At 39.3% G+C, this 26,512-nt stretch overlaps 1 protein-coding gene across 1 annotated transcript in view; it reads left to right on the top strand.

Moving 5' to 3' along the window:
- grin3bb (glutamate receptor, ionotropic, N-methyl-D-aspartate 3Bb) overlaps window positions 1-25,216 on the top strand; it is a 119,822-nt gene extending 94,606 nt beyond the window's left edge. Inside the window, exons 6-9 of the mRNA XM_084394512.1 lie at window positions 14,832-14,983; window positions 22,171-22,335; window positions 23,058-23,125; window positions 24,108-25,216. Of these exons, the coding sequence (XP_084250638.1) occupies window positions 14,832-14,983; window positions 22,171-22,335; window positions 23,058-23,125; window positions 24,108-24,615 (893 nt within the window). The 3' untranslated portion in view covers window positions 24,616-25,216. The remainder of the gene's footprint in view (window positions 1-14,831; window positions 14,984-22,170; window positions 22,336-23,057; window positions 23,126-24,107) is intronic.
- Window positions 25,217-26,512: the final 1,296 nt, after the last annotated feature.

Below are 26,512 nucleotides of genomic sequence, written 5' to 3'. Positions count from 1 at the left end.
ACCTCGGTTCCCTGAGAGACGGGAACGAGACATTGCGTTAGCGGTCGTGTTCGCTGTTCAATCAGCTGTGCAGCGTTCAGTCGTGATTCTGACGCAATTGTTGCGCCCATGTATTTTATACTGCCCGTGAGCCTGTCAGTATTTGCATACTTCGCGACAATTGGCCAGCTGTTCCAAGCTGGCATTAGCCCATAAGATTTCAACAAAAGTGGAGAAGGGAGGAGTTCCCGGCCCGCAGTGTAGCTACGTAATGTCTCGTTCCCGCCTCTCAGGGAACCGAGGTTACGATAGTAAGCGGAGACGTTTTTTTCTGTTTTTTTCCTGTCATTTGGCCAAAATCTCACTTGCTAAGAGCTATGCACAGGCTTTTTTGGCTGTGACTCAAAGGTAAATGCAAGAAGCATTCTCCGCTTCTCAAATACATAAAAGATTACCCTTTATATATAAAGTGTTACTTAAGTAAAGAAAACGCTGCACTGGTACTAAAATAACCAGTTCTGTATTTACCGTAAAAAGCAGAGACACTCCAAACTGCTTGTGGCAGTTCATTCAGGATAGAGATGTTATGAGGTTTGACTGACAGTTTGAGGAGGCAATGGAGTTACGAGATTTGATCACAAGCTCTTTTTAATACTTCTCATTGGTTAAATATTGCAAAACCCACAGACAGACGTAAAGGGTAACCATAGTAATGATTTATGTTCAAAATTACGATTATTTTAAAGGCAGGGTAGGTAGGATTTATTAAAAATTAAAGATCCAAATTTGTTAAAACTTTCTATATATATCAATACATAATTAAAATGTAAGAACTCTGAAAAAAGAGTATAAAAATCAAGTGACTCTAGACCGTTTAATCTGTATTAAACACAGCTCATTATTTCGATTCGGGACGAATCAAAGGATTGGCTTAGGCGACTGTCACTCTCTCGCAACCATGGCAACCACCCTTTTGCCACACAGCACCTGCCCACTTGCGCGCGACCGTTTGATTTGAGGAGTGCGAGAGGCACGGAACCTGATCACACCTCCGTCCAGTAGATGGCGGTAATGCACTATGTTTGCAAGCTGCCAATAAAATCTATCGAAGAAGAAGAAGAAGGCACTGAACCTAGGAATACCAAAACAATGGCAGAGAAAGAGCAATCTAAATTTACAGTACCGGCATATGCAGTTAGTGAAGGCAAACCAGGCAAAAAAATCCCCCTTCCCCTCCGCTTGTCTCAGGTAAATAATGCGTCCTCTAGCTCAGCGGTCGGAGTCGCGCGTTCATGTGTTTTGGGGGCGTGGCTTTGGAAGAAGCACAGAAATGAGGGAGTGGAGTGAATGGAAATAATGAGATGTCTTTAAAACAGTCGTGAGAGGTCTACAGACACTCGATTTTGATACTTTCTTTTTCAGAGTACTTACATTTTAATTATGTATTGATATGTACATAAAGTTTAAACAAATTTGAAAAATAAAATTTTTAGACCATTTCTACCTACCCTGCCTTTAAATTGTATTAATTTATAAAGTAATTGTCTCACATAGTTTTAGCATTAGAGTGAAAATTACACTGAAAATGTGTACAATTTACCAATTTACTCATGGAACTGCATTAAAATCTCTATATCTCTGGAACTGAACCGTATATGGTCTTTAAAATGGAGAGACCAAAATAAATGTTTGTTGAAAAACAAAATCTAAAAGGATTTTTAAGATATCTTTATTACCTCTTTACAGGCATGCAAACTTGGGGCAAAAAACACAAGTGCTTTTTCCTATTTTTGAACTGGCATATAACGCTTCAAAGATTGCTAAAGTAAACAGATTTAACTTATAGACCTACCAGTATCTATGTAAAAATAAAAACTGTCATCTTTTTGTAATTTTTACCCCCCTGCAATTTAACCCCTCTACAAAATAGTGGATTACTCAGCAAATATACAGCAATTACGTTTAATATTTTGGCTTTCATCACTATTTATGTTAGTCTTTCTTCACAATTTTTTTTTTTTGTAAGAAAATCTCAAATTTAAGCCAGGGAAGTTTTCAAAATTTGGTTGATTTGACATGGAATGACCCAAAATATGTGTTTAATGTAATTTATATTAAAAGTTGTCATGTATTACATGTATTTTTAATTACACATTTGCAATGATGAAGTTGCAAATTTTTACATTTAAAATATATAAACTTAAATATTTAGTAATACAGTTAAAATTATAATCAAGTACTTTACATGTGCTTTATTTTGTTAGTCAAAACTTAAACTAAACTAAATAAGTGTGCATCACAAAAGGTTAAAACATAATGATTTAAAATGCACTTTAAAGTAAAACTGTCACTGTATGAAAAGTGTCATATCTGGTCAAATCTGGCCGTGGTAAATCGTGTAATTTCAGGTTTGCCGGATGTATGCGGAAAACACCTGAGCCAAGTTACACAGAACAGTACATTTCCAGAAATACTTGGCGTACACAGACATATACAGGAATCCATGAAATTTCATGGACATTCACAGCTGAAACACTGATGGCTGTCAGGTGTGATGGCTGTCAGGTGTGAAGACCTTTCATATGTTAATGACTGGCTTGCTGTGTTCTCAGATGGAGGGAGAGATGGAGGGAGAGATGGAGGGAGGGAGGAAGAGCTGGAGAGATGGAGGGAGGGAGGGAGAGAGGGAGAGAGGGAGAGAGGGAGAGATGGGGAGAGAGGGAGAGATGGGGGGAGAGAGAGAGAGAGAGAGAGAGAGAGAGAGGGGGGGGGAGGTGAGAGAGGGAGAGAGAGAGTGAGAGAGGGAGAGAGAGAGGGAGGGAGGGAGAGAGAGAGGGAGGGAGGGAGAGAGAGAGAGAGGGAGGGAGGGAGGGAGAGATGGAGAGAGAGAGAGAGGGAGGGAGGGAGGGAGGGAGAGATGGGGAGAGAGAGAGAGAGAGAGAGAGAGAGAGAGGGGAGGGGGGGGGAGGTGAGAGAGGGAAGGAGGTGAGAGAGAGAGGGAGAGAGGGAGAGAGGGAGAGAGGGAGGGAGGGAGGGAGAGAGGGAGAGAGGGAGAGAGGGAGAGAGGGAGGGAGGGAGGGAGGTGAGCCAGGGAGGTTTCACAAAACAGCCTCAAAATAGTCTAATATAGCTATAGCTTTATTTTTTTATTTTTTACAGAGCCATTAGAGAACATATCTATGTATGATGTATAATTTGAAGGTATCCTCTCTTCCCAACTTCATTCTTCTTTCCATATTATTTCACATAAATTAAGACCTGGTCCTTTACTGGTGTAGAGGGACAATTGTGATTTATCTAGCAGTATTCCTACTAATATTGATTAATGCCCCCCAAAAAGTCAACGTGTGTTATGACGCGTATCTTTGGGCAATAACAGTGGAACTGTACAATAGCTATATTTAGTCAAAACTAGAAAAGAGTATATGAAAAATTATAAACTACGTATAAATAAACAATCCTACTTTCAAAATATACCTCCCCGGTGAAATATTGCTCTGGTCTCCCATATATCTAACTCTTAATAAATAATCCCCTCCCACCACACACAACCACACACACACATACACCCCATCCCCTGTTTTAGCAATAACCAATTATGTACAGTAGAAAATCACAGTAATTACCAATGTTGTAGAAAACTCAATAATCAATTATGTATATAGAGAAGGAAAACACAGTACACTGGCAGCTGGGTTGCCAGCCAGTTATTGCATTTAAATAGATTGTAATTCAATTACATTTTCACTCTGAATAGAGAATACAGGAAGCAAATGTATTCTTTAATAAAACTTAAAGATTTTATTGTTTTCAACACATCTAGCAATAAATGAAGAATGAAAAATGAAGATTGTTATAATGATGAGCTGTTTAACTGTGACTGTCAATAATTTGGATATTCATATTCAAATCATGTAATATGCATTACTTTATTTATGTATTTATTTTGGTTGAAACAATTTAACTAAACAGCACTTAAACATTAAGAACTAGTTGGTGTTGATAGCCTAATGGTTATAGCACACTGACATATAGTGCAATTGTGCCTCCAGCAGAGGTGTGGACTCGAGTCATGTGACTTGGACTCGAGTCAGACTCGAGTCATGAATTTGATGACTTCAGACTCGACTCGACAAAATGTACAAAGACTTGCAACTCGACTTGGACTTTAACATCAATGACTCGTGACTTCACTTGGACTTGCGCCTTTTGACTCGAGAAGACTTGCTACTTCCCATGAAAACTGGGGGAAAAAATGTCCACACGGCCGCGCCGCTCTCAGTTTATCTGCATCTGTGAAAAAAATGTGCACCACCTGTATGCATGGAGAGAGCGCGCGTGCTGCCTGCACAACATCCAATCACTAGTCCCACGTTGTTTTGATTCGACAGCATCTAACGCCCGTTTCACATTCACACATACTCCGTTTGCAGTGCGTATGCACCAGCGGGTGCGTATTTTTTTCCGTACCCATGTTAACAGGTTAGAGCTTTCACACTGCATGCGGTTGCAGTCCGTCGATCCGTTCCCGGTGCGGTGCGCATACAGCAGTGCCGCGATCGTTTCCGCACCGAGTCTATTTCTGCTGCTGCACATGTGCTGCACGCGCTGAATTAAAGTGACAGCGCATGTTTCGTGGTCAACATGAACACAGATTGACCTAAAAATTTAGTAATTTCACCATAAACGCGATTAATTAAATAAAATGTAGTAATCTCACCATAAATGTATTTAATTAAATACTATTTTCACTTTAAGACCAGGGTAAAGCAAGGAAAACTACAATTTACCTCAAGGCGACATAATGAACAAATCTCGTCTCATTCGTGGAGGTGGAAAAACATGTTCCTTGTGACATGCAAGATTTTTTGTATTAATTTAAATATAAAATAAAAGGCATGAGAGTCGGCTGTTTTTTTATATAAGTAGCCTACATGGTTAAATATTTGACCACTTGCTTTAGGAACTTAATATAAGTAGAAGTAATGCATTGAATAATAGGCCTACGTTGTTTAAATTGTGTTTAAACGTGCATACGTCTATTAAAGAGTGTATATGTGTACAAAGAGAATCGCAATGCTGAGACGTAAGACCGGGGTAGCCTAAATCAAGGGAAAATACATATTTCAACAAGGCAACATAACACTCGTCTCATTCGTGGAGGTGGAAAAACAAGTTCTTTGTGACATGCGAGATTTATTGTATAAAGATTTAAATTATGCAAAAGAAAGAGTATGAGTCTGCTGTTTTTGTCAATTTTAAGTTTTAATATAAAATGTAGGCTATGCGATTTTAATGTAAGTACATGGTTAAATATTTTACCACTTGTTTGAGCAACTTAATATATAATTATATAAGAGTAATGCATTAAATAATACGTTGTTTAAATTGTATTTAAACGTGAATACGTCTATTAAAGAGTGTATACGTGTGTACAAAGAGAATCGCAATGCTGACAAATGTGACAATTTTTTTTTTTTAAATAAAAGATGCTAATAACTTCTGGATTTGAAATACAAATAGTGAGTATGTATTTGTGGTACAGCCGCGGATCACGCACTGCAAACGCAGCATATGTGAAAGCACTATTGCGTGTGCTGGTCTTGCACCGCATACGCACTGCAACACGCATTCCAATTATATTATCAGGTTGGTCCAGTTTTTCAGAAGTGATAATTTTGAGGAGTGAGGATTTTATTGATGACATGTTTAAAAAGGTTTAGGCTAAACCGACCCATGTCTATTTGAAAGTTAAACTGTTTTGCAATATGAGGTTAATACAATACAGGACTGAAGCTGCATGCTGTGCATTGTTCTAGTGCAATATGCTGTTGAAATACAAGCATTTTTTGTGAAAATTAAATTTTCAGTTTTTTACTGTATTTGATTATAAATCAAAGTATAAAAAGAGGTTTAAATAAATACAAATCTTACAGACGTACATGATTTGTATAAATTTTATTTCTGTGGTAAGAGGACTTGAAATGACTCGAAACTAAAATGGTAGGACTTTGGACTCGACTTGAGACTTGTTGGCTTTGACTTTTGACTCGACTCGGGACTTGCCTCATCTTTGACTCGACTTGACTCGGGACTCGAGGGCAAAGACTTGAGACTTACTTGTGACTTGCATAACAATGACTTTGTCCCACCTCTGGCCTCCAGTGACCTGAGTTCGATTCCTACCTTGAGGTCCTTTGCTGATCCCATTCCCCTCCCTCCACCCCACACTTTTCTGTCGATTGCTACACTGTCCTGTCTAATAAGCAAAAGAAAAAAAGCAGTACTGAAAAGCAGTACTTGCAAATTAGAGAGTTTTACTTTACAGTTACATGGTTACTACTGTAAATGAAAACAGAGAACATATGGTTATTTCTTCTACAGTAAGTTACTTGACAATTGCCGCCAGTTAATTACTGTGAATACTTTTACTGTAAGCTACTTGTCACTTGCTGCCAGTTAATTATAGTGAATTTCACAGTCAGTTTCTTACAGTGTATCCCAAAAGATGTATAATTAGGCTATGAGGAAAAAGTATTCATAGTTTCATTCCGGAAAGGCCCAGCTGGCCCAACTCAATCATCATCAAAAAAAGCCAAAGAGAGACAACAGTTAGTTTAGAAACTATTATTTTGCAATTATTTTGCAGTTGCTGGAGACGAGGTCAACAGAGACAAATGGAGAAAGCGCACTGTGAAAGACAGAAATGGTGGAGCTCAATGTAAGAGGAGGAAGATGTTGTTTATGTGGATTCATGCAGGAGCTACAGTGAAGACTCTGCTGGGACACATCCTCTAATGTGTTATTTACTGCCCTTGTTTGAAATCTCTAATTCAAAGTAGATGTTGTATTTTCAGTTTCCGTGTCCAGAGATCGGGTCGTCGGGGCCCCCGCCTTCGACTGCCACCCGATCCACTAAGCACCGGCCCCTTTATGATCCCTCCTGCAGGTGGTGAGCCCACGGGAGGGCGGCTCCACGGCACTCTTTCGGGCTGAGCCCGGCCGGGCCCCATGGGGGGAGGCCCGGCCCCCAGGCGCTCGCATGCGAGCCCCAACCCCGGGCCTGGCTCTAGGGTGGGGCCCCGGCTGTGCCATGCAACGTCACGGTCCTTGTTCTTAAATCGATTATAAAGGGTTTATGAACCGCTCTTAGTCTGACCCATCACCTAGGACCTGTTTGCCTTGGGAGACCCTAACAGGGGCATATAGCCACGGACAACATAGCTCCTAGGATCATTTGGGTACTCAAACCCCTCCATCACGATAAGGTGGCATTTCAGTTCATTTTTATGGTCAGAATTTCTAGACGCAGCCAGGGGCCGGAGAGTGTCCTGTTTGGGGACCACATGATTTCCTTTCTGCTTTTTGGTGGCCGAAATGAGCTTTCTCCGCAGGGTGGCTGGGTGCTCCCTTAGAGATAGGGTGAGGAGCTCGGTCACTCGGGAGGAGCTCAGAGTAGAGCCGCTGCTCCTCCACATCAAGAGGGGCCAGCTGAGGTGGCTCGGGCATCTGTTCCGGATGCCTCCTGGACGCCTTCCCGGGGAGGTGTTCCGCGCATGTCCCACCGGGAGGAGACCCGAGGAAGACCTAGGACACGCTGGAGGGACTATGTCTCCTGGCTGGCCTGGGAACGCCTCAGTATTGCCCCGGAAGAGCTGGAGGAAGTGTCTAGGGAGAGGGAAGTCTGGGCATCTCTGCTTAGACTGCTGCCCCTGCGACTGATAATTTTTTAAAAGTGTGTTAAGAAACTGGTAAGAAAGTTAACTTTCTTACACTTTACACTTAAGTGGCCTTATATTTCATTAATATTAAATTATCTGTACATTGTTTTTAAATTTGAAGTGCACTACAAGGCGTAAATTGCAACAGGCATATAGCTCTGACTATTGTGAATCAGACTCAGTCGGCACTCAGTCAGCACATTTTGTGGGCCCAAAGCAGATTCTCAAAAGCTAATCACCCCTCATTCCCCAATATACACATCCTACACTGACATCTTATTGTAATTTTTCCCAAATTGTCTTATGTATGCTTAAGATATAAATATGAAGATATATTTACTTATTAAGCACACTTATGAAGCAGTGATTTTAGCCAATTTTTCCAGTGGGAAATGACCTACAATAGAGAACAATCTCTTTTTTGGGACTGGCATGTTTTAGTCTAGATTAAAATGCAAAAATGTATAATAGTAAACTTTTTTTTTTTAAACAAAACTCTTAATGACTGTTTGAAAACATGTAAATAATGTTTGACTTCCTTTCTGCATTGTCAGTGACAAGCAGGTGTCAGAAACGTGTCATCCAAGGAACAGCAGGAACAGCAGGAACAGGAATGGTGCTTTGGTAGGGATCCCTATTTGTCAGACGTTCTGACGTATTCAGTCTGATTGACTGAAAGGGAACGTCTGGGGAGGGAAGGAGGGAACGGAGATGTTACTTCCCGTGCGTACATGCAAGAATGTGCGAATGAAGCGATACCTGCAAGGTCTGACGATGGGCTGAAGGTTGGGCGACAGGCCGAGGTGATTGCCACCCGGTGCATGCCGCGCTGCCATGCCCATCTCGGGACTCTGCCGTGAAGCCAGTGCTGAAGCAGTCTCATATGAAGCAACCCGAGCGGTGTGACTGCGGCTGCGGATGCCATATGCCCCAGGAGCCTCTGAAATACTTTTAGTGGAACTGCCGTCCTGTCCTTGAATGAATTCAGGCAGTTGAGCACTGACTGAGCACGTTCGTTCGTGAGACATGTTGTTATGTTGATCGAGTCCAACTCCATAGAAAAGAGATCCTCTGCACAGGGGAGAGTTTGCTCTTTACCCTGCCGGAGCACCAGGTCCCTGTGTTCACACAACTGCTCTCGCGAGATGGTTGATAGTCGTTGAGACAGTTGAGAATGCAAACGTCTCGACCGCAGCATCGAGATGGTCATGTTCCCTCAATGGGTACATGACTCATCCATAAAGTCACCACAGACTTTCATACTTTCACCTAAACTTTAGACTTTCACCTAAAGAACCCTTGTTTAAGTCCAGACACGCAAGGCAGCGATCGTGACTGTCAGACGAAGCCAGGAAACAACGCAATCCAGAAAGACACGGGTGGAATGATTTCTTTAAAAAGATGCATGGTCACACCCGTGCTTGCTGTTTTAGACAAATGAGCCCTTTTAAAGTGCTGAAGCACACAGGTAAATGGTTGTAGCACAACTTGCAAGACCTAAATTTAAGTCTGCAATGTGCAGCAATGCTCTTTTAGAACTGCAGGAAGCAGTATGCAATGCTCTTGAAGCGACCACCGCTGGTCGTGGTGAAGTTTGTCTTGCAATTCTCTTTCTTTCTTTCTTTCTTTCTTTCTTTCTTTCTTTCTTTCTTTCTTTCTTTCTTTCTTTCTTTCTTTCTTTCTTTCTTTCTCACAGTTGTAAGTTTATATCTCATAATTCTGACTTTGTGTGAGAAAAAAGTAGAATTGCGAGTGTATATATGCACAATTCTGAGAATCAAAGTCACAATTCAAAATCTCGCAGTTTGAAACTTTTTGGAGCTGTGAGTTAGGGCCTATGTCTTTTGTAAAATGTTATGTTAGAATTGTCAGAATTGCAAGTTAAATGTGAGATAAAAATCTCGCAATTACCTTTTTAATTTTTTTTTATTCAGTGGTGAACACAAGCTTCCATAGACACAAGCAAACTTTATCAAAGTAATTATTACCAAGCATTAATGTTGAACCCTGGTGGCCATGAGGGCCCTATATGCAACCACTTATGTCGCTTATTAGGTAGGGCTGGCAATTCTTAATTACACATGATGCAGTGCTCTTTCAGCACCTGGTTTGTTAATGAATGGTTAAAGACCGAGATGCAGCTACAGCAACACAACTATTTAGTGAATTCGCCCCTGTGTTTGTGTGTGTACATGTTGCAGCTTGGCAGTGATTAAATGTGTAGATGTCAACATTTGAATATCTGTGATCTGTCAGCCACTTAGGGGCCAGTGGGGCCTGTCGAGTGACAGATTTACTGCAGAGAGCTTGAGGGAAAACAGCCCACCGACTTGTTCTAGTATATTTACTCCTTTTTGTTGATATTTCCCTATATTTTGTCCTAGCTGTAATTTCTCCATTTCCAGGACTGACCCACCCTTGGCCATCTAGGCTAAAATAGTATGTTCAGTTTAATCAGATCCTTCTGGGCTGTGCAGGACTCCTAACTGTGCTAATTACCATATGCCTGTCGTCCAATTTCTTATTTCAATTCGTCTCCCATGTGTGTGCTGATAGAATGAGATTCATGCCTGTCTTCCACTAGGAACACATGACATATGAATGATAGTACTCTTAAGCCCCAACCACATCATATCTCACCTGTGAGACGGCCCAGAATGACACACCCCTCCTGTCACTACATCATACATCCTTGCTCTCACATTTTTTGTCCACATTTCCAACGTCAGGTATCTGATTTCTGACACAGCTTAAATGAATAGCTAAAACTGTAATTGGTTACTAACCCTTACAGTATGTCAGTCCAAACTGTCAGCTGTGATTTTGACATGAAGGGTGAGTAAATATATAAAAAATTTGGTGAACTGGCCCTTATAAAAACTGAAATTTTATTCCTGAAGCCTAATTTGCATTATTTGCATCGCTCGGCTGTCGAATTTCAACGGCGTCAATATTGATTCCATGTGATAATATTAGATCTAGAGTATGATTTCGGCAATGAGTAGGTCCTGACACATGTTGTCTAACTCCAACAGAGTTCAGAATGTCTTTAAATGCCAGTCCCAATGCATCTTTTTCGTTAGCCAGTACTAACTCTGATAGAAAGTCAGCAAATGCTTTGATAAAGTCTGTATGGTGCCCTGGTGGCCTGTAGACAGTAGCCAGCACAAAATCTCAAACGTGATTTATCATTTACACTGGATAGTGTTACATTAAGCACAAACACTTCAAAAGAATTATATTTAAAACAAGACTTCTCAGTAATTCTGACGATATTACTATAAATTACAGCAACACCTTTGCCTTTCAGACGAGGTTCATGTTTATAACAGTAATCTTGCGGGGTGGACTCATTTAAAGTAATGTAATCGTTTGGTTTTAGCCAGGTTTCTGTCAAACACAGCACATCTAGATTATAGTCTGTAATCATATCATTAACATTAAGTGCTTTTGAAGTAAGGGATCGAATATTCAGCAATATTTGTTTTATTTGTTGAACATCAATTACATTTTTACCCTTAAATGGGTTTAGCAGTTTTTTTGTATGTCCTATTTCGGGGAACAGACACAGTCTCTGGATGATATCTAGGTGAAAGAGTCTCTATGTGATGTGATTTATCTGACCTCAGTGATGTGAGACAGCTAGCAGACGGTCGGTTTAGCCAGTCTGTCTGCTTCCTGACCTGAGCCCCAATTCATGTTTGAGCTCAAAGACTATGTGCCATATTACTAGAGAGAAGAGCAGCACCATCCCAGGAGGGATGAATACTATCTCTTTTCAACAGGTCAGGTCTGCCCCAAAAACTTTTCCAATTGTCTATGAATTCTATATTATTTTGTGGACACCACTTAGACAGCCAGCCATTGAGTGAGGACAGTCTACTAAGTATCTCATCACTCCTGCGAACAGGAAGGGGGCCAGAGCAAATCACTATGCCTTGCATCGTACTTGCGAGTTCACACACCTCTTTAACGTTAATTTTGGTGATCTCTGACTGGCGAAGTCGAACATAATTAGTGCCGACGTGAATAATAATCTTAGAGAATTTACAATTAGCATTAGCTAGCACTTTTAAATTTGCTTTAATGTCAGGGGCTCTGGCTCCCGGCAAACATGTGACTATGGTGGCTGGTGTCTCTATTTTCGCATGTAATAGAATCGCCAATAAATAGGGAACATTCAGCAGGATTCACAGTTGGTGTTTCACTGAGTGGGGAGAATCTATTTGTTATGGTAATCGGAACGGAAGAGCGGTGTTTTGTCCCGCGACTACAGAGTCTCACGGTCACCCAGTTGCCCTGCTGCATGGGCTCTATAGCCGGAACCGAACAATGACCAGAGTTCACTAAGCTAGTCGCATCCAAAGCAGTATCTAAAGCCCTTGCATTCTTACTATCCTCGATTAAAGTTTGGATGCGTGTCTCCAGTTTTGAAATCTTCTCCATTAGCCTGACTATCTCCCTGCATTTATCACATGTGTAGTCCTCACCGCTGACAGAGAAGGCTATACTATACATGTGACACAAAGTGCAAGTGACAATAACAGGAGAAGACATTATTCACGGTGTTTGTTGATCCTACTTCTTGATACTTGTTGATCCTGATCCTACTTATCACAGTTGTTTAATAGACTCGTAAAAGGTGCGAGTGCACATGATGGCAGGTTAACAGGCTAGCGAGATACTTGCATGTTGTGCTAGCGATAATGATTTAGATAAAAGCTAGCGATGTCAAATTAATGTGATAGGCAATATTAGACAATATCTAATATATGTTGAGTAAGTTATATTTAGCAATATAAACAACAAGGAATGATAGTAAATAGAGATTCAAAGCAGAAAGCTACACATAGCATACAGACACAAACCAGCAACAAGGCAGACAGGAGCAATCAATCAGCGTGTGAGCAGTGAGTGAGAAAGCCCTTGTGTTCTCGTACTACGTCATCATCAACCGTCGTACAGAGGTCGCATGAAAGTGCCTGGATGTGTCCTTGATATCGAGGATGCATCGAATGCAGGCCATTTCTCAAAACCAAGTACGCAGACTTCGGACTTGCATCCTTGGTAGTTCGGACTTGCCAAGTTCGACTCAGAAGAACGAACTCCCGAGGACGGAAGGACTCAAGTCTGGTAATTCTGCAAATGGAACAGCAGCGTTCTTGATAGTGTCACTCAGCTTGCTCTGGCTAGTTATATATATTTAGACAACAATAAAACAAAATATGTTATAAAACACCACTCTGCCTCTTTTCATTTTCATTAAAAAATCTTATAGCCACACAAATGTGGTTCAGTTCAGGCAACGAGTAGCTACAATGATTATCTTCACAAGAACTATAAAACACAACCCTGCCTACTTTTTTTGTTTTCATTTGAAAAAAAATTCAACATTATAATATTGATCATTAAAACTGACATTTAACAAAAAGAGACAGGGTTGTGCAATTTTATTTTATTATACATGTAGCCTACACAGAGTGAAGAAAATGTACATAAATATTTTAAATATATAAAATAAAATGACAAAACCTTTTTTGTTAAATGTCAGTTTTAATGATCAATAATAGCCATTATAAAAGAATAAGTAGCCTAAAAGGTATAAGAAGCTATACAATAAGAAATAAAGCAAACGATTCAGTAAAACATAAGTCACCTCTCTAGTAGGCTACAACGTTAAAGTTAAATAGCCTAAATATATAAAGTTATGAAACTTCACTCTGCCCTCAGACAAAAGATTTGCAAGGGAACAAATTATAGATTAAAGAGACCAAAGATCAACTGTTAGATATACACAAGAACAAATTATATCTTGAGACTAGACTATACAAGTTATAGACTATAGACTAGAGACATCAGAGCCAGCGGCAAACGTCAGAAGGACTAGCCGAGGAAGGGCTGTTCCAGGCGGGGTATATGAGCACTGAGGTGATCACCTGGATCTCACAACTCCGAAAACGTCAGATACAATTTTAAAATAGGCGCTATCTTTATAAATAAACCACATATTTGAGCTTTAATCATTCTCGACTGAAAAATTCTTAAAACTACATTTCGTGACACAATAACAGCAGTATTTTTAAATTAGGCGGGGTTTCTCCTCTGCTATTGACGCTTGCTGGTTGGTGTCGAGATGCATTCTGGGATACCTGGCTGTCTCAAGTCCGCACAAGTCACCTCTCGATGCATCCTCGATAAAAGGGGCGGATCAAGAACACATCCGGGGATTTGAACTGGACTTGGCTAAATGTGAACTTTGATTTGGAACAGTACTTGGGCAGCGACTGATGACGTTCCACAAGTCCACAAGTACAGACAAGAATGCATATTGAGAAACGGCCGCAGACTTGAGAGAATCGAACCATTAAAAAATCCCAGAAGACGCTGCGGGTGGTCGACGTACCACCTGTAAGCTTTGAACTTCGTGTTCTAACTTAAGAGATTCCCGCTGCAAGCTCGAAATATGTGACAGCTCGTGAAAGTAATCAGTTGTCCATCTCTTTTACTTCATTTTTAATAAAGTGATAAAGACCTTAAGAAAGCAGCAGTATTTTTTATTGGCATATTAAAAATAATCTTAACATTGACAAAGCATAGGTAACGCATAGGCTACTCATTTTCATAAATACACACGGTAAAATTAAAAAAGATATAAACTTATATAAAAAAAACCAATGTCTATAATAATATGAAAGAAATGCTTAATAGGTTGTGACATTTGTTTGTGATGTTGTATTTATTGTGCTTTGGTCGTTATCGCTATTTGCTGAGAATGGTCAGTTAAGCAGCAAGATCGCAGGACATCTCAATTCTCACAAAAATGTGTTCTGTGTCCTCACTTCTTTCCGAGTTTGTTCTTTCAAGGTCGCCTCGCAAGACTTATCTCAATGAGATTGAGTCTCAATGAGAACTCAAGTCCTTTCTTTACGTTCTTGGAATTGAGAAACAGCCTTTGAGAGGCTTTTAGTGAAAAAGTGTAGAGTAACGTGTTGTGTTATTGACTCACCTTGTCAAAACATGAAATTTGTGATCATTAAACAGGCAGTTTAATGAACCTTTGTAGCATATTCTATTTGTTCTGGTGGTGTTTTGATGAATTGGATGAGCTAAGTGGTTTTGTTTCTCCTTCAGGTTATGGTATTGGACTGCCCCAGAACTCGCCACTCACCTCCAACATATCTGAATTCATCAGCCGTTACAAGTCAGATGGCTACATGGACATGCTGCATGACAAGTGGTACAAGGTTGTGCCGTGCGGAAAGAGAGTCTTTGCTGTTACAGAGGTGAGCAGGTTTCAGTTTAATTGAAAGTGAAAAGAAAAATGAACCAGGGTGCAAGAAATCTTCAGAGGTGGCCCAAAACCGAACTGGGTCATTTTGTTTTATGATTAACAAATTAATAAATATGTATTTGTATAATTCCTATATCAGTTAAATCCTTTTAACCAGATTAGAAGCATGCAATGAATTCATGGTTGACAGTGTCACTTTCCGATCTCATACATTTGAGCTGTTTGATGGTGTTATCCAAGCAATGTAAATGTAAATGTGTTGATTGGATTTTGTGGTTGAATGTTACATTTAGATTTCACCTAGATGTTTTTAGATACAGTTATATTGTTGTTAAATGGAGATTATTAAGTGATACAGCAAATAAATAAGGCATAATATATAAAGAGAAATGAATGTATTTTTCAGTAATGAAACTGCACATTATCTCACACATGGCTAAATAAATCTCAGATAAATAAATAAATGGAAAATAAATAATTAAGTTCAGATGACATACTGCTAAAAAAATATCCAAAGATTTTTAATTCAGAAATTGAAAGGGTTCATAAAATGAGAAATCTAATTCTCCTTGATCTTTTGATGAGGTCTTTAAAACATCCTGCAAGTTTCATAGATTAAAACATCCACCTCATTATAAAAAATACATTTATGTAATCATGCTCTGGAAATAGCTTGTTTTGATATTGTACAGGATATTGTACAGTGTTGGATATTGTATGCAGGTAGGACATGCAATGATTGGACGAGCAATTTTTGGTCCTGAGACTTCCACAGAAGATATGTTTCAATATTTAGACCACTTCTTTTATTGATTGCTATCAGAATGTGAAGAGAGTTTCAACCAGTATAAAAAAAAGAAGTGCCTATACCCTACCTTTAACGTCATTATCTGAACACTTTGTCTGTAAATGACAGTTTTATTTGGATAATAGCGAGGGGCCGTTGATACTTTTCCTATGCAATGACGTTATATTTAAAATCTTACAGGGGAACGGGACAAAAAAATGGTGACATCATCTTGCACTCATGGGTGTGTCCTAATTCTGTCATTCTCTAGAATAGGAATGTCCTTCCCACTAATTCCACCTGCCTCTGACTAGCAAGTAGGAAATCATGGTTTACTGACTTTGAAATATCCCAGCTTCCTGTTTAAAAAAATAGATAATAAAACTGCGTTCAAAGCCATTTCATGAGGTTTTTCTTACAGCTCAGTCATAAAATATTTGTGCCAATCAATCAAACCTTCAAACCTGCCTGTCATGTACTACCAAATTACATTTTTCTTTAATTAATTACTTGATGCATTATCAAATCAAACAAATTTTCTGAGATCTTGGTGGTGACACCATCCTGTCATTCTTCATATGAAAGAGCCAATAGAGAGCTCAAATTTGTATCATTTCCACAGAGCCCCTTTAAGTCTTACAGGCTGATGTGAGTAAGTGATGTTTGCTTTAGCGATCGGTGGCAGAGAGGCTTCAGTTTTTACATATTGATTTGGCTCAGTACCTTCACTAACTTATCTTGTGTCATTATCTCCGGTGCTGACAGAGGTGTGCGTTAGATCTGCTCGAAACCTCAGAAGATTTCAGAGTAAATGACACTTTTGGAGCGTGCTGATCGGCTGACGACTGACATGCAGAGGAAGAAATAAAGGCCGAACTATCCCTCTCTTCTACAACACAGATTTCTCAGTGCTGTCGAATGCTTTAAGCTTGGAGCAGGGCATGTTTTTTTCCATCTCTTAATTTCAGGGGGGAAAATTACCATTGCCTGAGCAGAAAAGATTATTCCTCATTTCCATTTCAAATCTCTGTGCTCTTATGGCATCAGAGGCTCATTGAAGGATGAGAACATGAGGACAAAGCATTGTGTGCTGGTTAAAACCTACGCAAGATACATTCGGTTTTGAATCGATCTGACAAGTGAACATGTTTGAGAGAGAGCTAATGTGTTATTTCCCAGAATGCTGCTTGATTGGCAGTACGTAGTGGCCTCACAAGATTTATAGGATTGAATTCGTACATGTGGATAAGTAAAATACACAGTGAATCTTCACTTCACTTGCTTTTTCATTGGTTTTTGAGAACACAAGGTACCCGGAAAAAAAAGAGTTTGCTAGAGCTATAGAGCAGATGAAAAGTTTCTCTGGCAAGACACAGGTCTCATGCCCTGCGGTCAAAACACACAGATGAAAGACTTGTAAGTTAATTCATGTAGTTTTCTTTTCTTTTCTGTAGTCTCTGTTTCAGTTGTGCAATATCTGCACCAAACAAAAGTGCAAAACTAGAGACGGTTTTCAAAAGGGTTTCCCCCCATCTTCCCTTGATTGACAAACATATAGCTCCGCCACAAACTCACTCCATTGGCTGAGCCGCTGTTGCTATGTCGGGCTGCTTAGGAAGCTCAAACAAACAGAGGTTGTTTTGAGTCTTAGAGTGTTTCTCAAACGGAAGGCTGCATCCTACAAAGGCTGCGTAACTCAGCGGCTACATCACCACACGTCGCTGAAGACCACTTCAATTTGAAGGATCATTTGAAGGCAGCCTTCGTTTTGCGTCCTGTTTTGAAGGATGCATCGGATGTATCCTTCACGGCCTTAAATCACCCACAATCCTTTGCACACATTTCAATTCACGAAAATAAACAGACAGAAACCGAGTCAGTACTGAGCTTATCTGAGTTTATTAAGTCAAGTCAAGTCACCTTCATTTATATAGTGCTTTTAACAATATGGATTGTTTCAAAGCAGCTTTACAGTGATAATAGGAAATTACCATAACAGATTGTTTAGGCTTTACAACAGCTCTAGGATAAAGTTATTGTCCAGCTAAAGTTAGTTTTAAATGATTGATTCACTTCCGTTGCGAAGATCATTAGTTATTAACTTAAGGGCCGCTACACCACACAACACCGTTCTAACAGGAAAACCCTTAACGCGCTCCGGCTGCCCATCCGCACAACAACAGTGCCTGGTGTCTCGAGAACGCACTCCCTGAAATAGGTTCGAAGGTGCAAACGATTATCCGTTATCTCTGCGCAAACCTCGAAAACGAAGACGTCGCGCACATGCGCATTACGTGTTCAGTCCAAGGGTATGCGCATTTGAATATATATGTGCACAGGCGTGTAGTCCTTCTTTACAGACCAACCCTCAATAAACTACTTGTCTGGCCTTAAACATTTATAATACAGAAATTATTATTTTTTGTCATGTCTGCGTAGCCACGCAAACCAGAATTATCCCGACAACATTTTATCTGTACTGAGGTATAGGGAAGGGAAGGCCTTCACAGGGGAGGGACTGGCTGACACTTCAGGACTGCGTTGTCATCGTGTCCAGGCCCAGGTCCTTCATCAGATCTGGATACGGCCTGGATCCAGCGGACTGCGGTAAAACTCGGATAAACAGAGAGACTAATACAGTGTTGACAGAACTGGGCTAATATGGTCATACTTCCTGGTTCTGGTAAGAACTCTAGCTGCTGCATTTTGGACCAGCTGTAGTTTTTTTATTAAGCGTGCAGGGCAACCACCCATAATAGCATTACAATAATCTAGCCTTGATGTCATGAACGCATGAACTAATTGTTCCACATTTTTCACTGAAAGCATATGACGCAATTTAGATATATTTTTAAGATGAAAAAATGCGGTTTTACAGATACTAGACACGTGACTTTCAAATGAAAGATTGGTATCAAAGAGCACACCCAGGTTCCTGACCAACGACGAAGACTTAACAGTGCAGCCATCAAGTGTTAGACAGTATTCTAGGTTATTACGTGTGGAAGTTTTTTGTCCAATAATTAGAATCTCTGTTTTTTCAGAATTAAGTAGTAGGAAATTGCTAGTCATCCAGTTTTTTATATCAGCTATGCATTCCGTTAATTTTGTGAATTGGTAAGTTTCGTCAGGGTGTGAAGAAATATAGAGCTGAGTATCATCAGCATAACAGTGAAAACTAATTCCATGCTTCCTAATGATATCTCCCAAGGGTAGCATGTACAGAGTGAAAAGCAGCGGTCCTAGTACTGAGCCTTGTGGTACGCCATACTGAACTTTTGATCGATAAGACATCTCTTCATTTACTGCTACAAACTGATAACGGTCAGATAAGTATGATTTAAACCATGCTAATGCAATTCCACTAATGCCAACATCATTTTCGAGTCTATTTAAAAGAATGTTGTGGTTGATAGTGTAAAATGCAGCACTAAGATGGAGTAACACTAATAGCGAGATACAACCACGATCGGATGATAAGAGCAAATAATTTGTAACTCTAATGAGAGCAGTCTCAGTACTGTGGTACGGTCTAAATCCTGACTGAAAATCCTCGCAGATATCATTTCTTTCTAAAAAGGAACATAGTTGTGAGGATACCGCCTTTTCTAGTATCTTTGACAGAAAAGGTAGATTCGAGATCGGCCTGTAATTGACTAATTCTGTACAATCCAGTTGCGGTTTTTAACAAGCGGTTTAATCATAGCCAGCTTAAAAGTTTTTGGTACGTATCCTAATGACAAAGATGAATTAATGATATTAAGAAGAGGATCTATGACCTCTGGAAGCATCTCTTTCAGTAGCTTAGTCGGTATAGGGTCTAACATTGTACATGTTGTCGATTTAGATGATTTAACGAGTTTAGAAAATCCTTACTCTCCTATAGCAATGAATGAATCGATTTTTTCCTTAGGGACACTACAATGCACTGCCTGATGTGATACTGTAGTAGACGGTTGCATAGTTATAATTTTCTCCCTGATATTATCAATCTTATAAGAGAAGAGGTTCATAAAGTCATTACTGCTGTGCTGCTTGGAAATGTCTGGGCTTGAAGCTTTATTTTTTGTTAGTTTAGACACTGTTTCAAATAAATACCTAGGGTTTTGTTTATTTTCTTCTAATAGGGTTGAAAAGCAGATCTAGCAGCTTTTAAGGCCTCTCTGTATGCAATCGAGCTGTCCTCGATTTGTTTTCTTCCACTTGCGCTCCATTTTTCTGGCTGTTCTCTTAAGGGCCAGAGTGTGCTCGTTGTACCACGCCGTTGGACTATTTTCTTTAATCTTCTTTAAGCTCAACGGAGCAACTGTGTCTAAAGTGCTGGAAAAGAGAGAGTTAAAAGTTTCTGTCGTAATTCGTCTAAGCTATCTGGGATGCTGAGATGAAGAAACGGATCAGGAAGATTATTAATAAAGCAATCTTTAGTGGCAGAAGTGATAGGTCTAACATATTTGTAACACGGAGTCGGCTTTGCAGCCTTGGCTAAATGAAGTTTACACGAGACTAGATAATGATCTGAGATGTCATCGCTCTGCTGCAGAATTTCAACGGCATCAACATTGATTCCATGTGATAGTATTAGATCTAGAGTATGATTACAACAATGAGTAGGTCCTGACACATGTTGTCTAACTCCAATAGAGTTAAGAATGTCTTTAAATGCCAGTCCCAATGCATCTTTTTCATTATCTACATGTAAATTAAAATCACCAACAATTAGGACTTTATCTGCAGCCAGTACTAACTGTGATAGAAAGTCAGCAAATTCTTTGATAAAGTCTGTATGGTGCCCTGGTGGCCTGTGTTCAGTAGCCAGCACAAATCTCAAACGTGATTTATCATTTACACTAGATTTTGTTACATTAAGCACCAACACTTCAAAAGAATTATATTTAAAACTAAACTTAGTCATTCTGAAAATATTACTATAAATTACAGCAACACCTCCCCCTGTGCATTTCAGACGAGGTTCATGTTTATAACAGTAATCTTGCGGGGTGGACTCATTTAAAGTAATGTAATCGTTTGGTTTTAGCCAGGTTTCTGTCAAACAAAGCACATCTAGGTTATAGTCTGTAATCATATCATTAACAATAAGTGCTTTTGAAGTAAGGGATCGAATATTCAGCAACCCAAGCTTTTTCATTTCCTCAATTGTATTATATTTTATTATGAAATGTAAGACACAAATAATGTTTTCGGACATGAAAGTGTTGGTGTTATCTTTTGTTTTGCTGTAAATTAACCACCAACACTAAACTGCCAATAATGTAAGACACTGGGAGTTAATATACATTTTGTAATACAAAGTATTTTTCCAAAATTAATTTTTAATAGTATTTTCATGCCATGACCGCAGGGGCGGGAACATGTGTGACGTAGCCACTAGCCATGCACACTTACTAGACCGTCTCATTTCTAGCATTTAATGCTGAGGGGGACAATAGCCTACAAGCCTAAGAAGGACTGGACTAGGAAGGACGCACCCTTAAAGTGTTTACACATTCAGGGAAATAAACCTTTAGATATTTCACTTAAAAGTTGACTCTGCAAAAAAGTTTCCACAACAATATTAAGCAGAACTGTCTTCAACATTGATACAAAATAATAAATGTTTTTTGATCAAATACATACAGCCTTGGTGACCACTTTCATAAACATAAAAAAAATCTTACCAACCTCCAACTTTTAAAAATGTATATTCTATTCTACTGATAAAGTTGCCGATTATCTAATTTAAAATTTTGTACTTTTTTACAGGAAAATTAACTATTATCCATATATTTTTCTCCAATCAAATGCTCTTTAGAATAAGAATGTCCCGCCCCTAATGGGACTAAATCAAGTTTCACAAAAACAAAACAAAAAAGAGGGATGAGCCCTTTAATATGTCTGACTAAACATTCAGGTACAAAAATATGTCAACACAGCATAGATAATGTTTTATTACACACTCTACTGTACCTTTAAGTTTTAGCATTTCAGTCATCTTAGCTTGATTTTATGCAGTGTGAAAACTCTTTCTGCAGTTTCAAAAACCTACAGATTTATGATTAAAAAACACAATTAGAGCTGTTTGATTTGATTGATTTTTGTGTCTAAGGTCTGTGCTCTAACAATCTAGAGGTACATACAGATCAGCTCTCCCCGTCTAATATTGATGTGGCTCCTGCTTTAGTTTAAAGATGATTTTTAATGTCAATTAGTTCGAGTTGGTATGAATCCTTTTCCATCAAAGGCACTCCGGGAAGGGTATGCTCTTCTCTCAGACTAATGAAATATCAGCCAGAATGATTATACTGCCCCCCTGTGTACAAGTACTGCATCACACCCATTTGGTCATTAAATCTGCAGTGTATCATTTCTTCTATGTGTGTTCTCTCTCTTTCCAGACACTGCAGATGGGCATTCGACACTTCTCAGGGTTGTTTTTGTTGCTTTGTGTGGGTGTGACCGGGGCCTTACTCACTCTGGCTGGAGAACATGCCTTCTATCGCCTGGTTCTGCCACATATCCGCCGCAAACAGAAGTTCAAATACTGGCTTCACACCAGTCAGGTGAGCCATGAGGCTAATTTAAAGGGACAGTTCACCCGAAAATAAACACTCTGTCATGCTTTACTCATCCCCTCCAAACCAGTTTGACTTTTTCGTTTTTTTCACTTTTCTCATGGAATACAAAAAGAGATGTTTCACAGAATGCTGCTCTTTTCATAAAAAAATGTGAATGATTTTTATAGATTTTATCGATTTACACTAATGTTGTGGTACGTTTACGTTGCTTTTTGTCATGTTTGGAGTTTGTCATTTTGCTAAATATCTTCTTTTGTGTTCCATTAAACCCAACATACATGTTTTGATCGATGTGAGTGTGAATAAATGGCCAAATTTTCAAAGTTGACTGAACTGTCCCTTTAATGCTCATGATGTTTCTTATTGTCTGGGCTGTTTTTTGCTAAATTTGAGCCGTCGCCAGTTTATTATTTCATCAAAATGTTTCCTTTCTTCCCTCCGCTGATAACTAAGACTACGAATGGCACAGCTCTGTTATTCATGGGGCAAAGCTTTGACTCTGTAAATGAGCCGTGCTTGATCTCTCAGGGTCTTATAAGCTACTTTCTCTGAGGGGTGTGGAGGGATTACTGCCAAGCCGAGTCTGTAATTGCCATCTCTGGAATATTGATTTTTAAAATCAAAAGCATGATGTTGATCTCTCTCATTCATCTCATGCTGAGACAAATCCTTTTTTTTCTTTCCTTTTCTTTCTTTCTTTTTTGCAGAAGATCCACAGAGCACTGAACATGACTTATGAGGATGTGAAACGGCAGCGGGCGAACACAGAGAAAAGGTTTTGACTTTGTTTTATTAATCTATTTTCCATTTTAATAACAGCAGGATTGTGCTTATCACATCTTGTTTCATTGCTCTCCACTTTAAATGTAAAAAAAAATTTGGATTTTAATGTCTACACTTTAGTGGAGCTCTTTTTAGGGATAGTTTACCAAAAAATAAATAATATTCATGAATATTTTGAATTAGCTTTTATTTTTATTTTTTCAGTTTTAATTTGAATATAATTGTAAGTTTTAGTAATTGTATGTTCTTAATTAGTTGCATAGTTTTTAAATGTCGATTTATCTTTAAGTTATTTTTATTTTAGTTTTAGTAATTTTAGTACTTAAAACTTGAGTTAGTTGCCAAAGCAACATTTCTATAACAAAAAAAATGTATTAAAGTTTTTTCATCTAATAATTATATATATTATTTCTGCTTCATTTCAATTATGATTTGTAATAATTTTAAGTTAACATCAGCAGTACAGTGTTGTTATTCTTATTACAGCAACCTGAGGATCATATAATGATGGACAATGGTGTAGCTTTTTTAAAGAGATAGTTCACCCAATAATGAAAATTCTGTCATACTTTTTCTCATGTTATCCCACACTCATCCATAATTCCATGACTTTATCACTTCCGGAGTCACATATGGTAACTTTTTGATTCATATTTTGGCTGCTCTTTTCAGTATAATGAAAAGTGGATGGAGACTGGAGCTGTCAAGTTCTAAATGCACCATTAAAGTACCATAAAAGTAGTCCATGTGACTGAAAAAGAGTTGGAATATAGCAGCCAAGTCATATAGATGACTTTTATGATACTTTTATGCAGTCATTTTGGAGCTTCAGAGCTCCAGTCCACTTTAACTTTCATTATACGTAAAAGAGTGAGCTTGCAGGGCTATTGCAAAAATTCAAGAAATGATGACAGAATGTTCATTTCTGGGTGGTCTATTTAACAAAATCACATATCTTGCATCTCTCTTCCCAGTTGTAACATCCAGAAAGCCCAACCGCATCCGCCTCCTCCAGCTGCTCCCCTCGGATCCTTTGCCAGATGGAACAACGAAAGCGCCAAGGCAGAAGAGGAGCCCAAAGACAACAAGAGAGTCCATTTCAACCTGGAAACTCTCAACACACGCCGACTCCTCACCCGTGTCATGTCGGAAGGGGGTCAGGCCAGCTCCTCATCCGCGTTGAGCTCTGGGACTGGGAGTTTATTGGCGAGAGTGTGTGAAAACGGAGGGCCCATTCAGCAGCCTACCTCCTCGGTGAGATCCTCGAGCCCCTCAAAAGACGGCGAGCTTGAAGAACTCCAGGTGAAGATTGAGGAAATCCGTGGGCATTTGAAAGCCGCTCTGGCTCGTAGGGCGGAGCTTCAGACTACACTGGCTAAAGAACGAGCGGCTGTCGCCACGGCGACCACAGTAGCTCCGCCCACAGTCACGGCCACCATTTGCCCCACACTCACCAAAGAGCCAGCAGATTTAAAAAGGTGATGCCCACAATGTCTGAAATGAACTGTGGACATGTTTTTCTATCTTTCTCCTCAAAAATAACTTTCATATACACCAGGACTCTTTTAAAATCATCACGCTGAGGGAACATTGATCCTTGGTACCGTTTTGCTAATGATAACGCTATAGGGCCTCATGTGGCTTATTTTCTAAAGCATCACTCCATAACTGCTGTTAAAGCTGGCGATGCTGGCACGTTGGGGATTTTTTTCCGAATCATTCAGACTTTTGCAGGTGAAACCTGAAGAAAAAACGTTATAAAGTTTAAAGCACCAAGCAAGTCCATGCTTTTTTTCTCAGAGCTTTGTTTATTCATATCCCAGAAGGACATTTCCCCTCTGCCCATCTGTGAATAAGAATCAGAATAAACTCCTATTGCACCTGAGGTCTCATCAGTCAGAGTTAGAACAGAATATTGACTTGGCTGCTTTGCCAATTATTTTATAGCTTGGTTGTGTCTGATCTCAAAACTGTTAGTTATTGACTTTTTTTCCCCCTCCATAAAGTCATATGGACATATGAATGGCCAGGTTGCCTGTTTGAATTGAGTTTGATGTTAATTAAATAAATGTGATCTTGTCATAAATTTGATATCTTACTTGGAAAAATTACAGCTCAGAGAGTTACTTGGATAATTTACATAGTAAGGCTGATTTTTGTTTTTACAGTCCTCATGATGAACCACAAAACTTTTGATGGTTGCACAGGGTCATGGTGCACAGTGGGGGGAGAATACTGCATTATAAATCATAATTAAACATCATAATTAAACAATATTTACTATTATAGTTCAGATTAGAAACACGTCCATGCACAGTCAGCATGATGTTTCTGCTTTGTCATGTAAGTTGCTAAACACACATTGATGTACATTGATGTTTTTTGATGATCTTGATTTTCCTACAAAAAAAAAAATCTTACAGTAAATCCCCAATATATTTACCAGATTTAAAAAAAACACACATCTGATCATTTTTTTTACAATTATATTTCTTTCACATTACATTGCAATTATTTGACCAGTGAGGAAGGTACTGTCCATGAATAGGCCACAAAATTGTGTGTGTGTGTGTGTGTGTGTGTGTGTATATATATATATATATATATATATATATATATGGATGAACCTCTTGATGGAAATAACATCACAACATTTATTTCCATCAAGGGGCACACAATGCAAGAGTCAAGCACTCTGTAAAGTCTTCTCCAGCACATCCCAAAGACTTAAAATGACACAGAGGTGCCAATTCTTCATGCTCCCTCACAACCATTCTTTCACAATTTGAGCCTGATGAATCTTGACATTATCATCCTCTGGAAAATGGCCATGATGTGTCTTCCTACATGGTTGTTAAAGAAATGTACAAAAAATATATATATATACATATGGGCATTTTTTTTCTCAATAGAAAGGTCTCTTTAGTGTCCAAAGTAATTGGAACTGTGACCTTAACTGTCCTATCTAGGGTGAAAATCTTTGGGGCAGTCATGGCGGACTTGTAACCCAAAGGTCGTGGGTTCGATTCTCAATAACGGCAAGAAAATGTAGGTGGGGGGTTGTGAATGAACAGCGCTCTCTCCCACCCTCAATACCCACGACTGAGCTGCCCCTGATCAAGGTACCTAACCCCGAATTGGGCTCCCCAGGTGCCGCAGCGAATGGCTGCTCTGGGTGTGTGTGCAATAATGTGGATGGGTTAAATGCAGAGGACAAATTCTGAGTATGGGTTACCATACTTAGCCTTCATGTCATGTCACTTCACTTCACTTAATTGTCTACCGCCTGTAAACTGTTAGTGTCTCCCCTATAGCTACAACAGCTTCCACTCTTCTGGGAAGGCTTTCCATTAGATTTTTAGTGTGTTTCCGTGGGAAT

This window comes from Rutilus rutilus, assembly GCF_951802725.1.
Source record: "Rutilus rutilus genome assembly, chromosome: 22".
In the NCBI taxonomy this organism is placed as follows: Eukaryota; Metazoa; Chordata; class Actinopteri; order Cypriniformes; family Leuciscidae; genus Rutilus; species Rutilus rutilus.
Note: the sequence above shows the minus strand (reverse complement) of the source record. Positions and strands in the feature narration are given on the sequence as shown.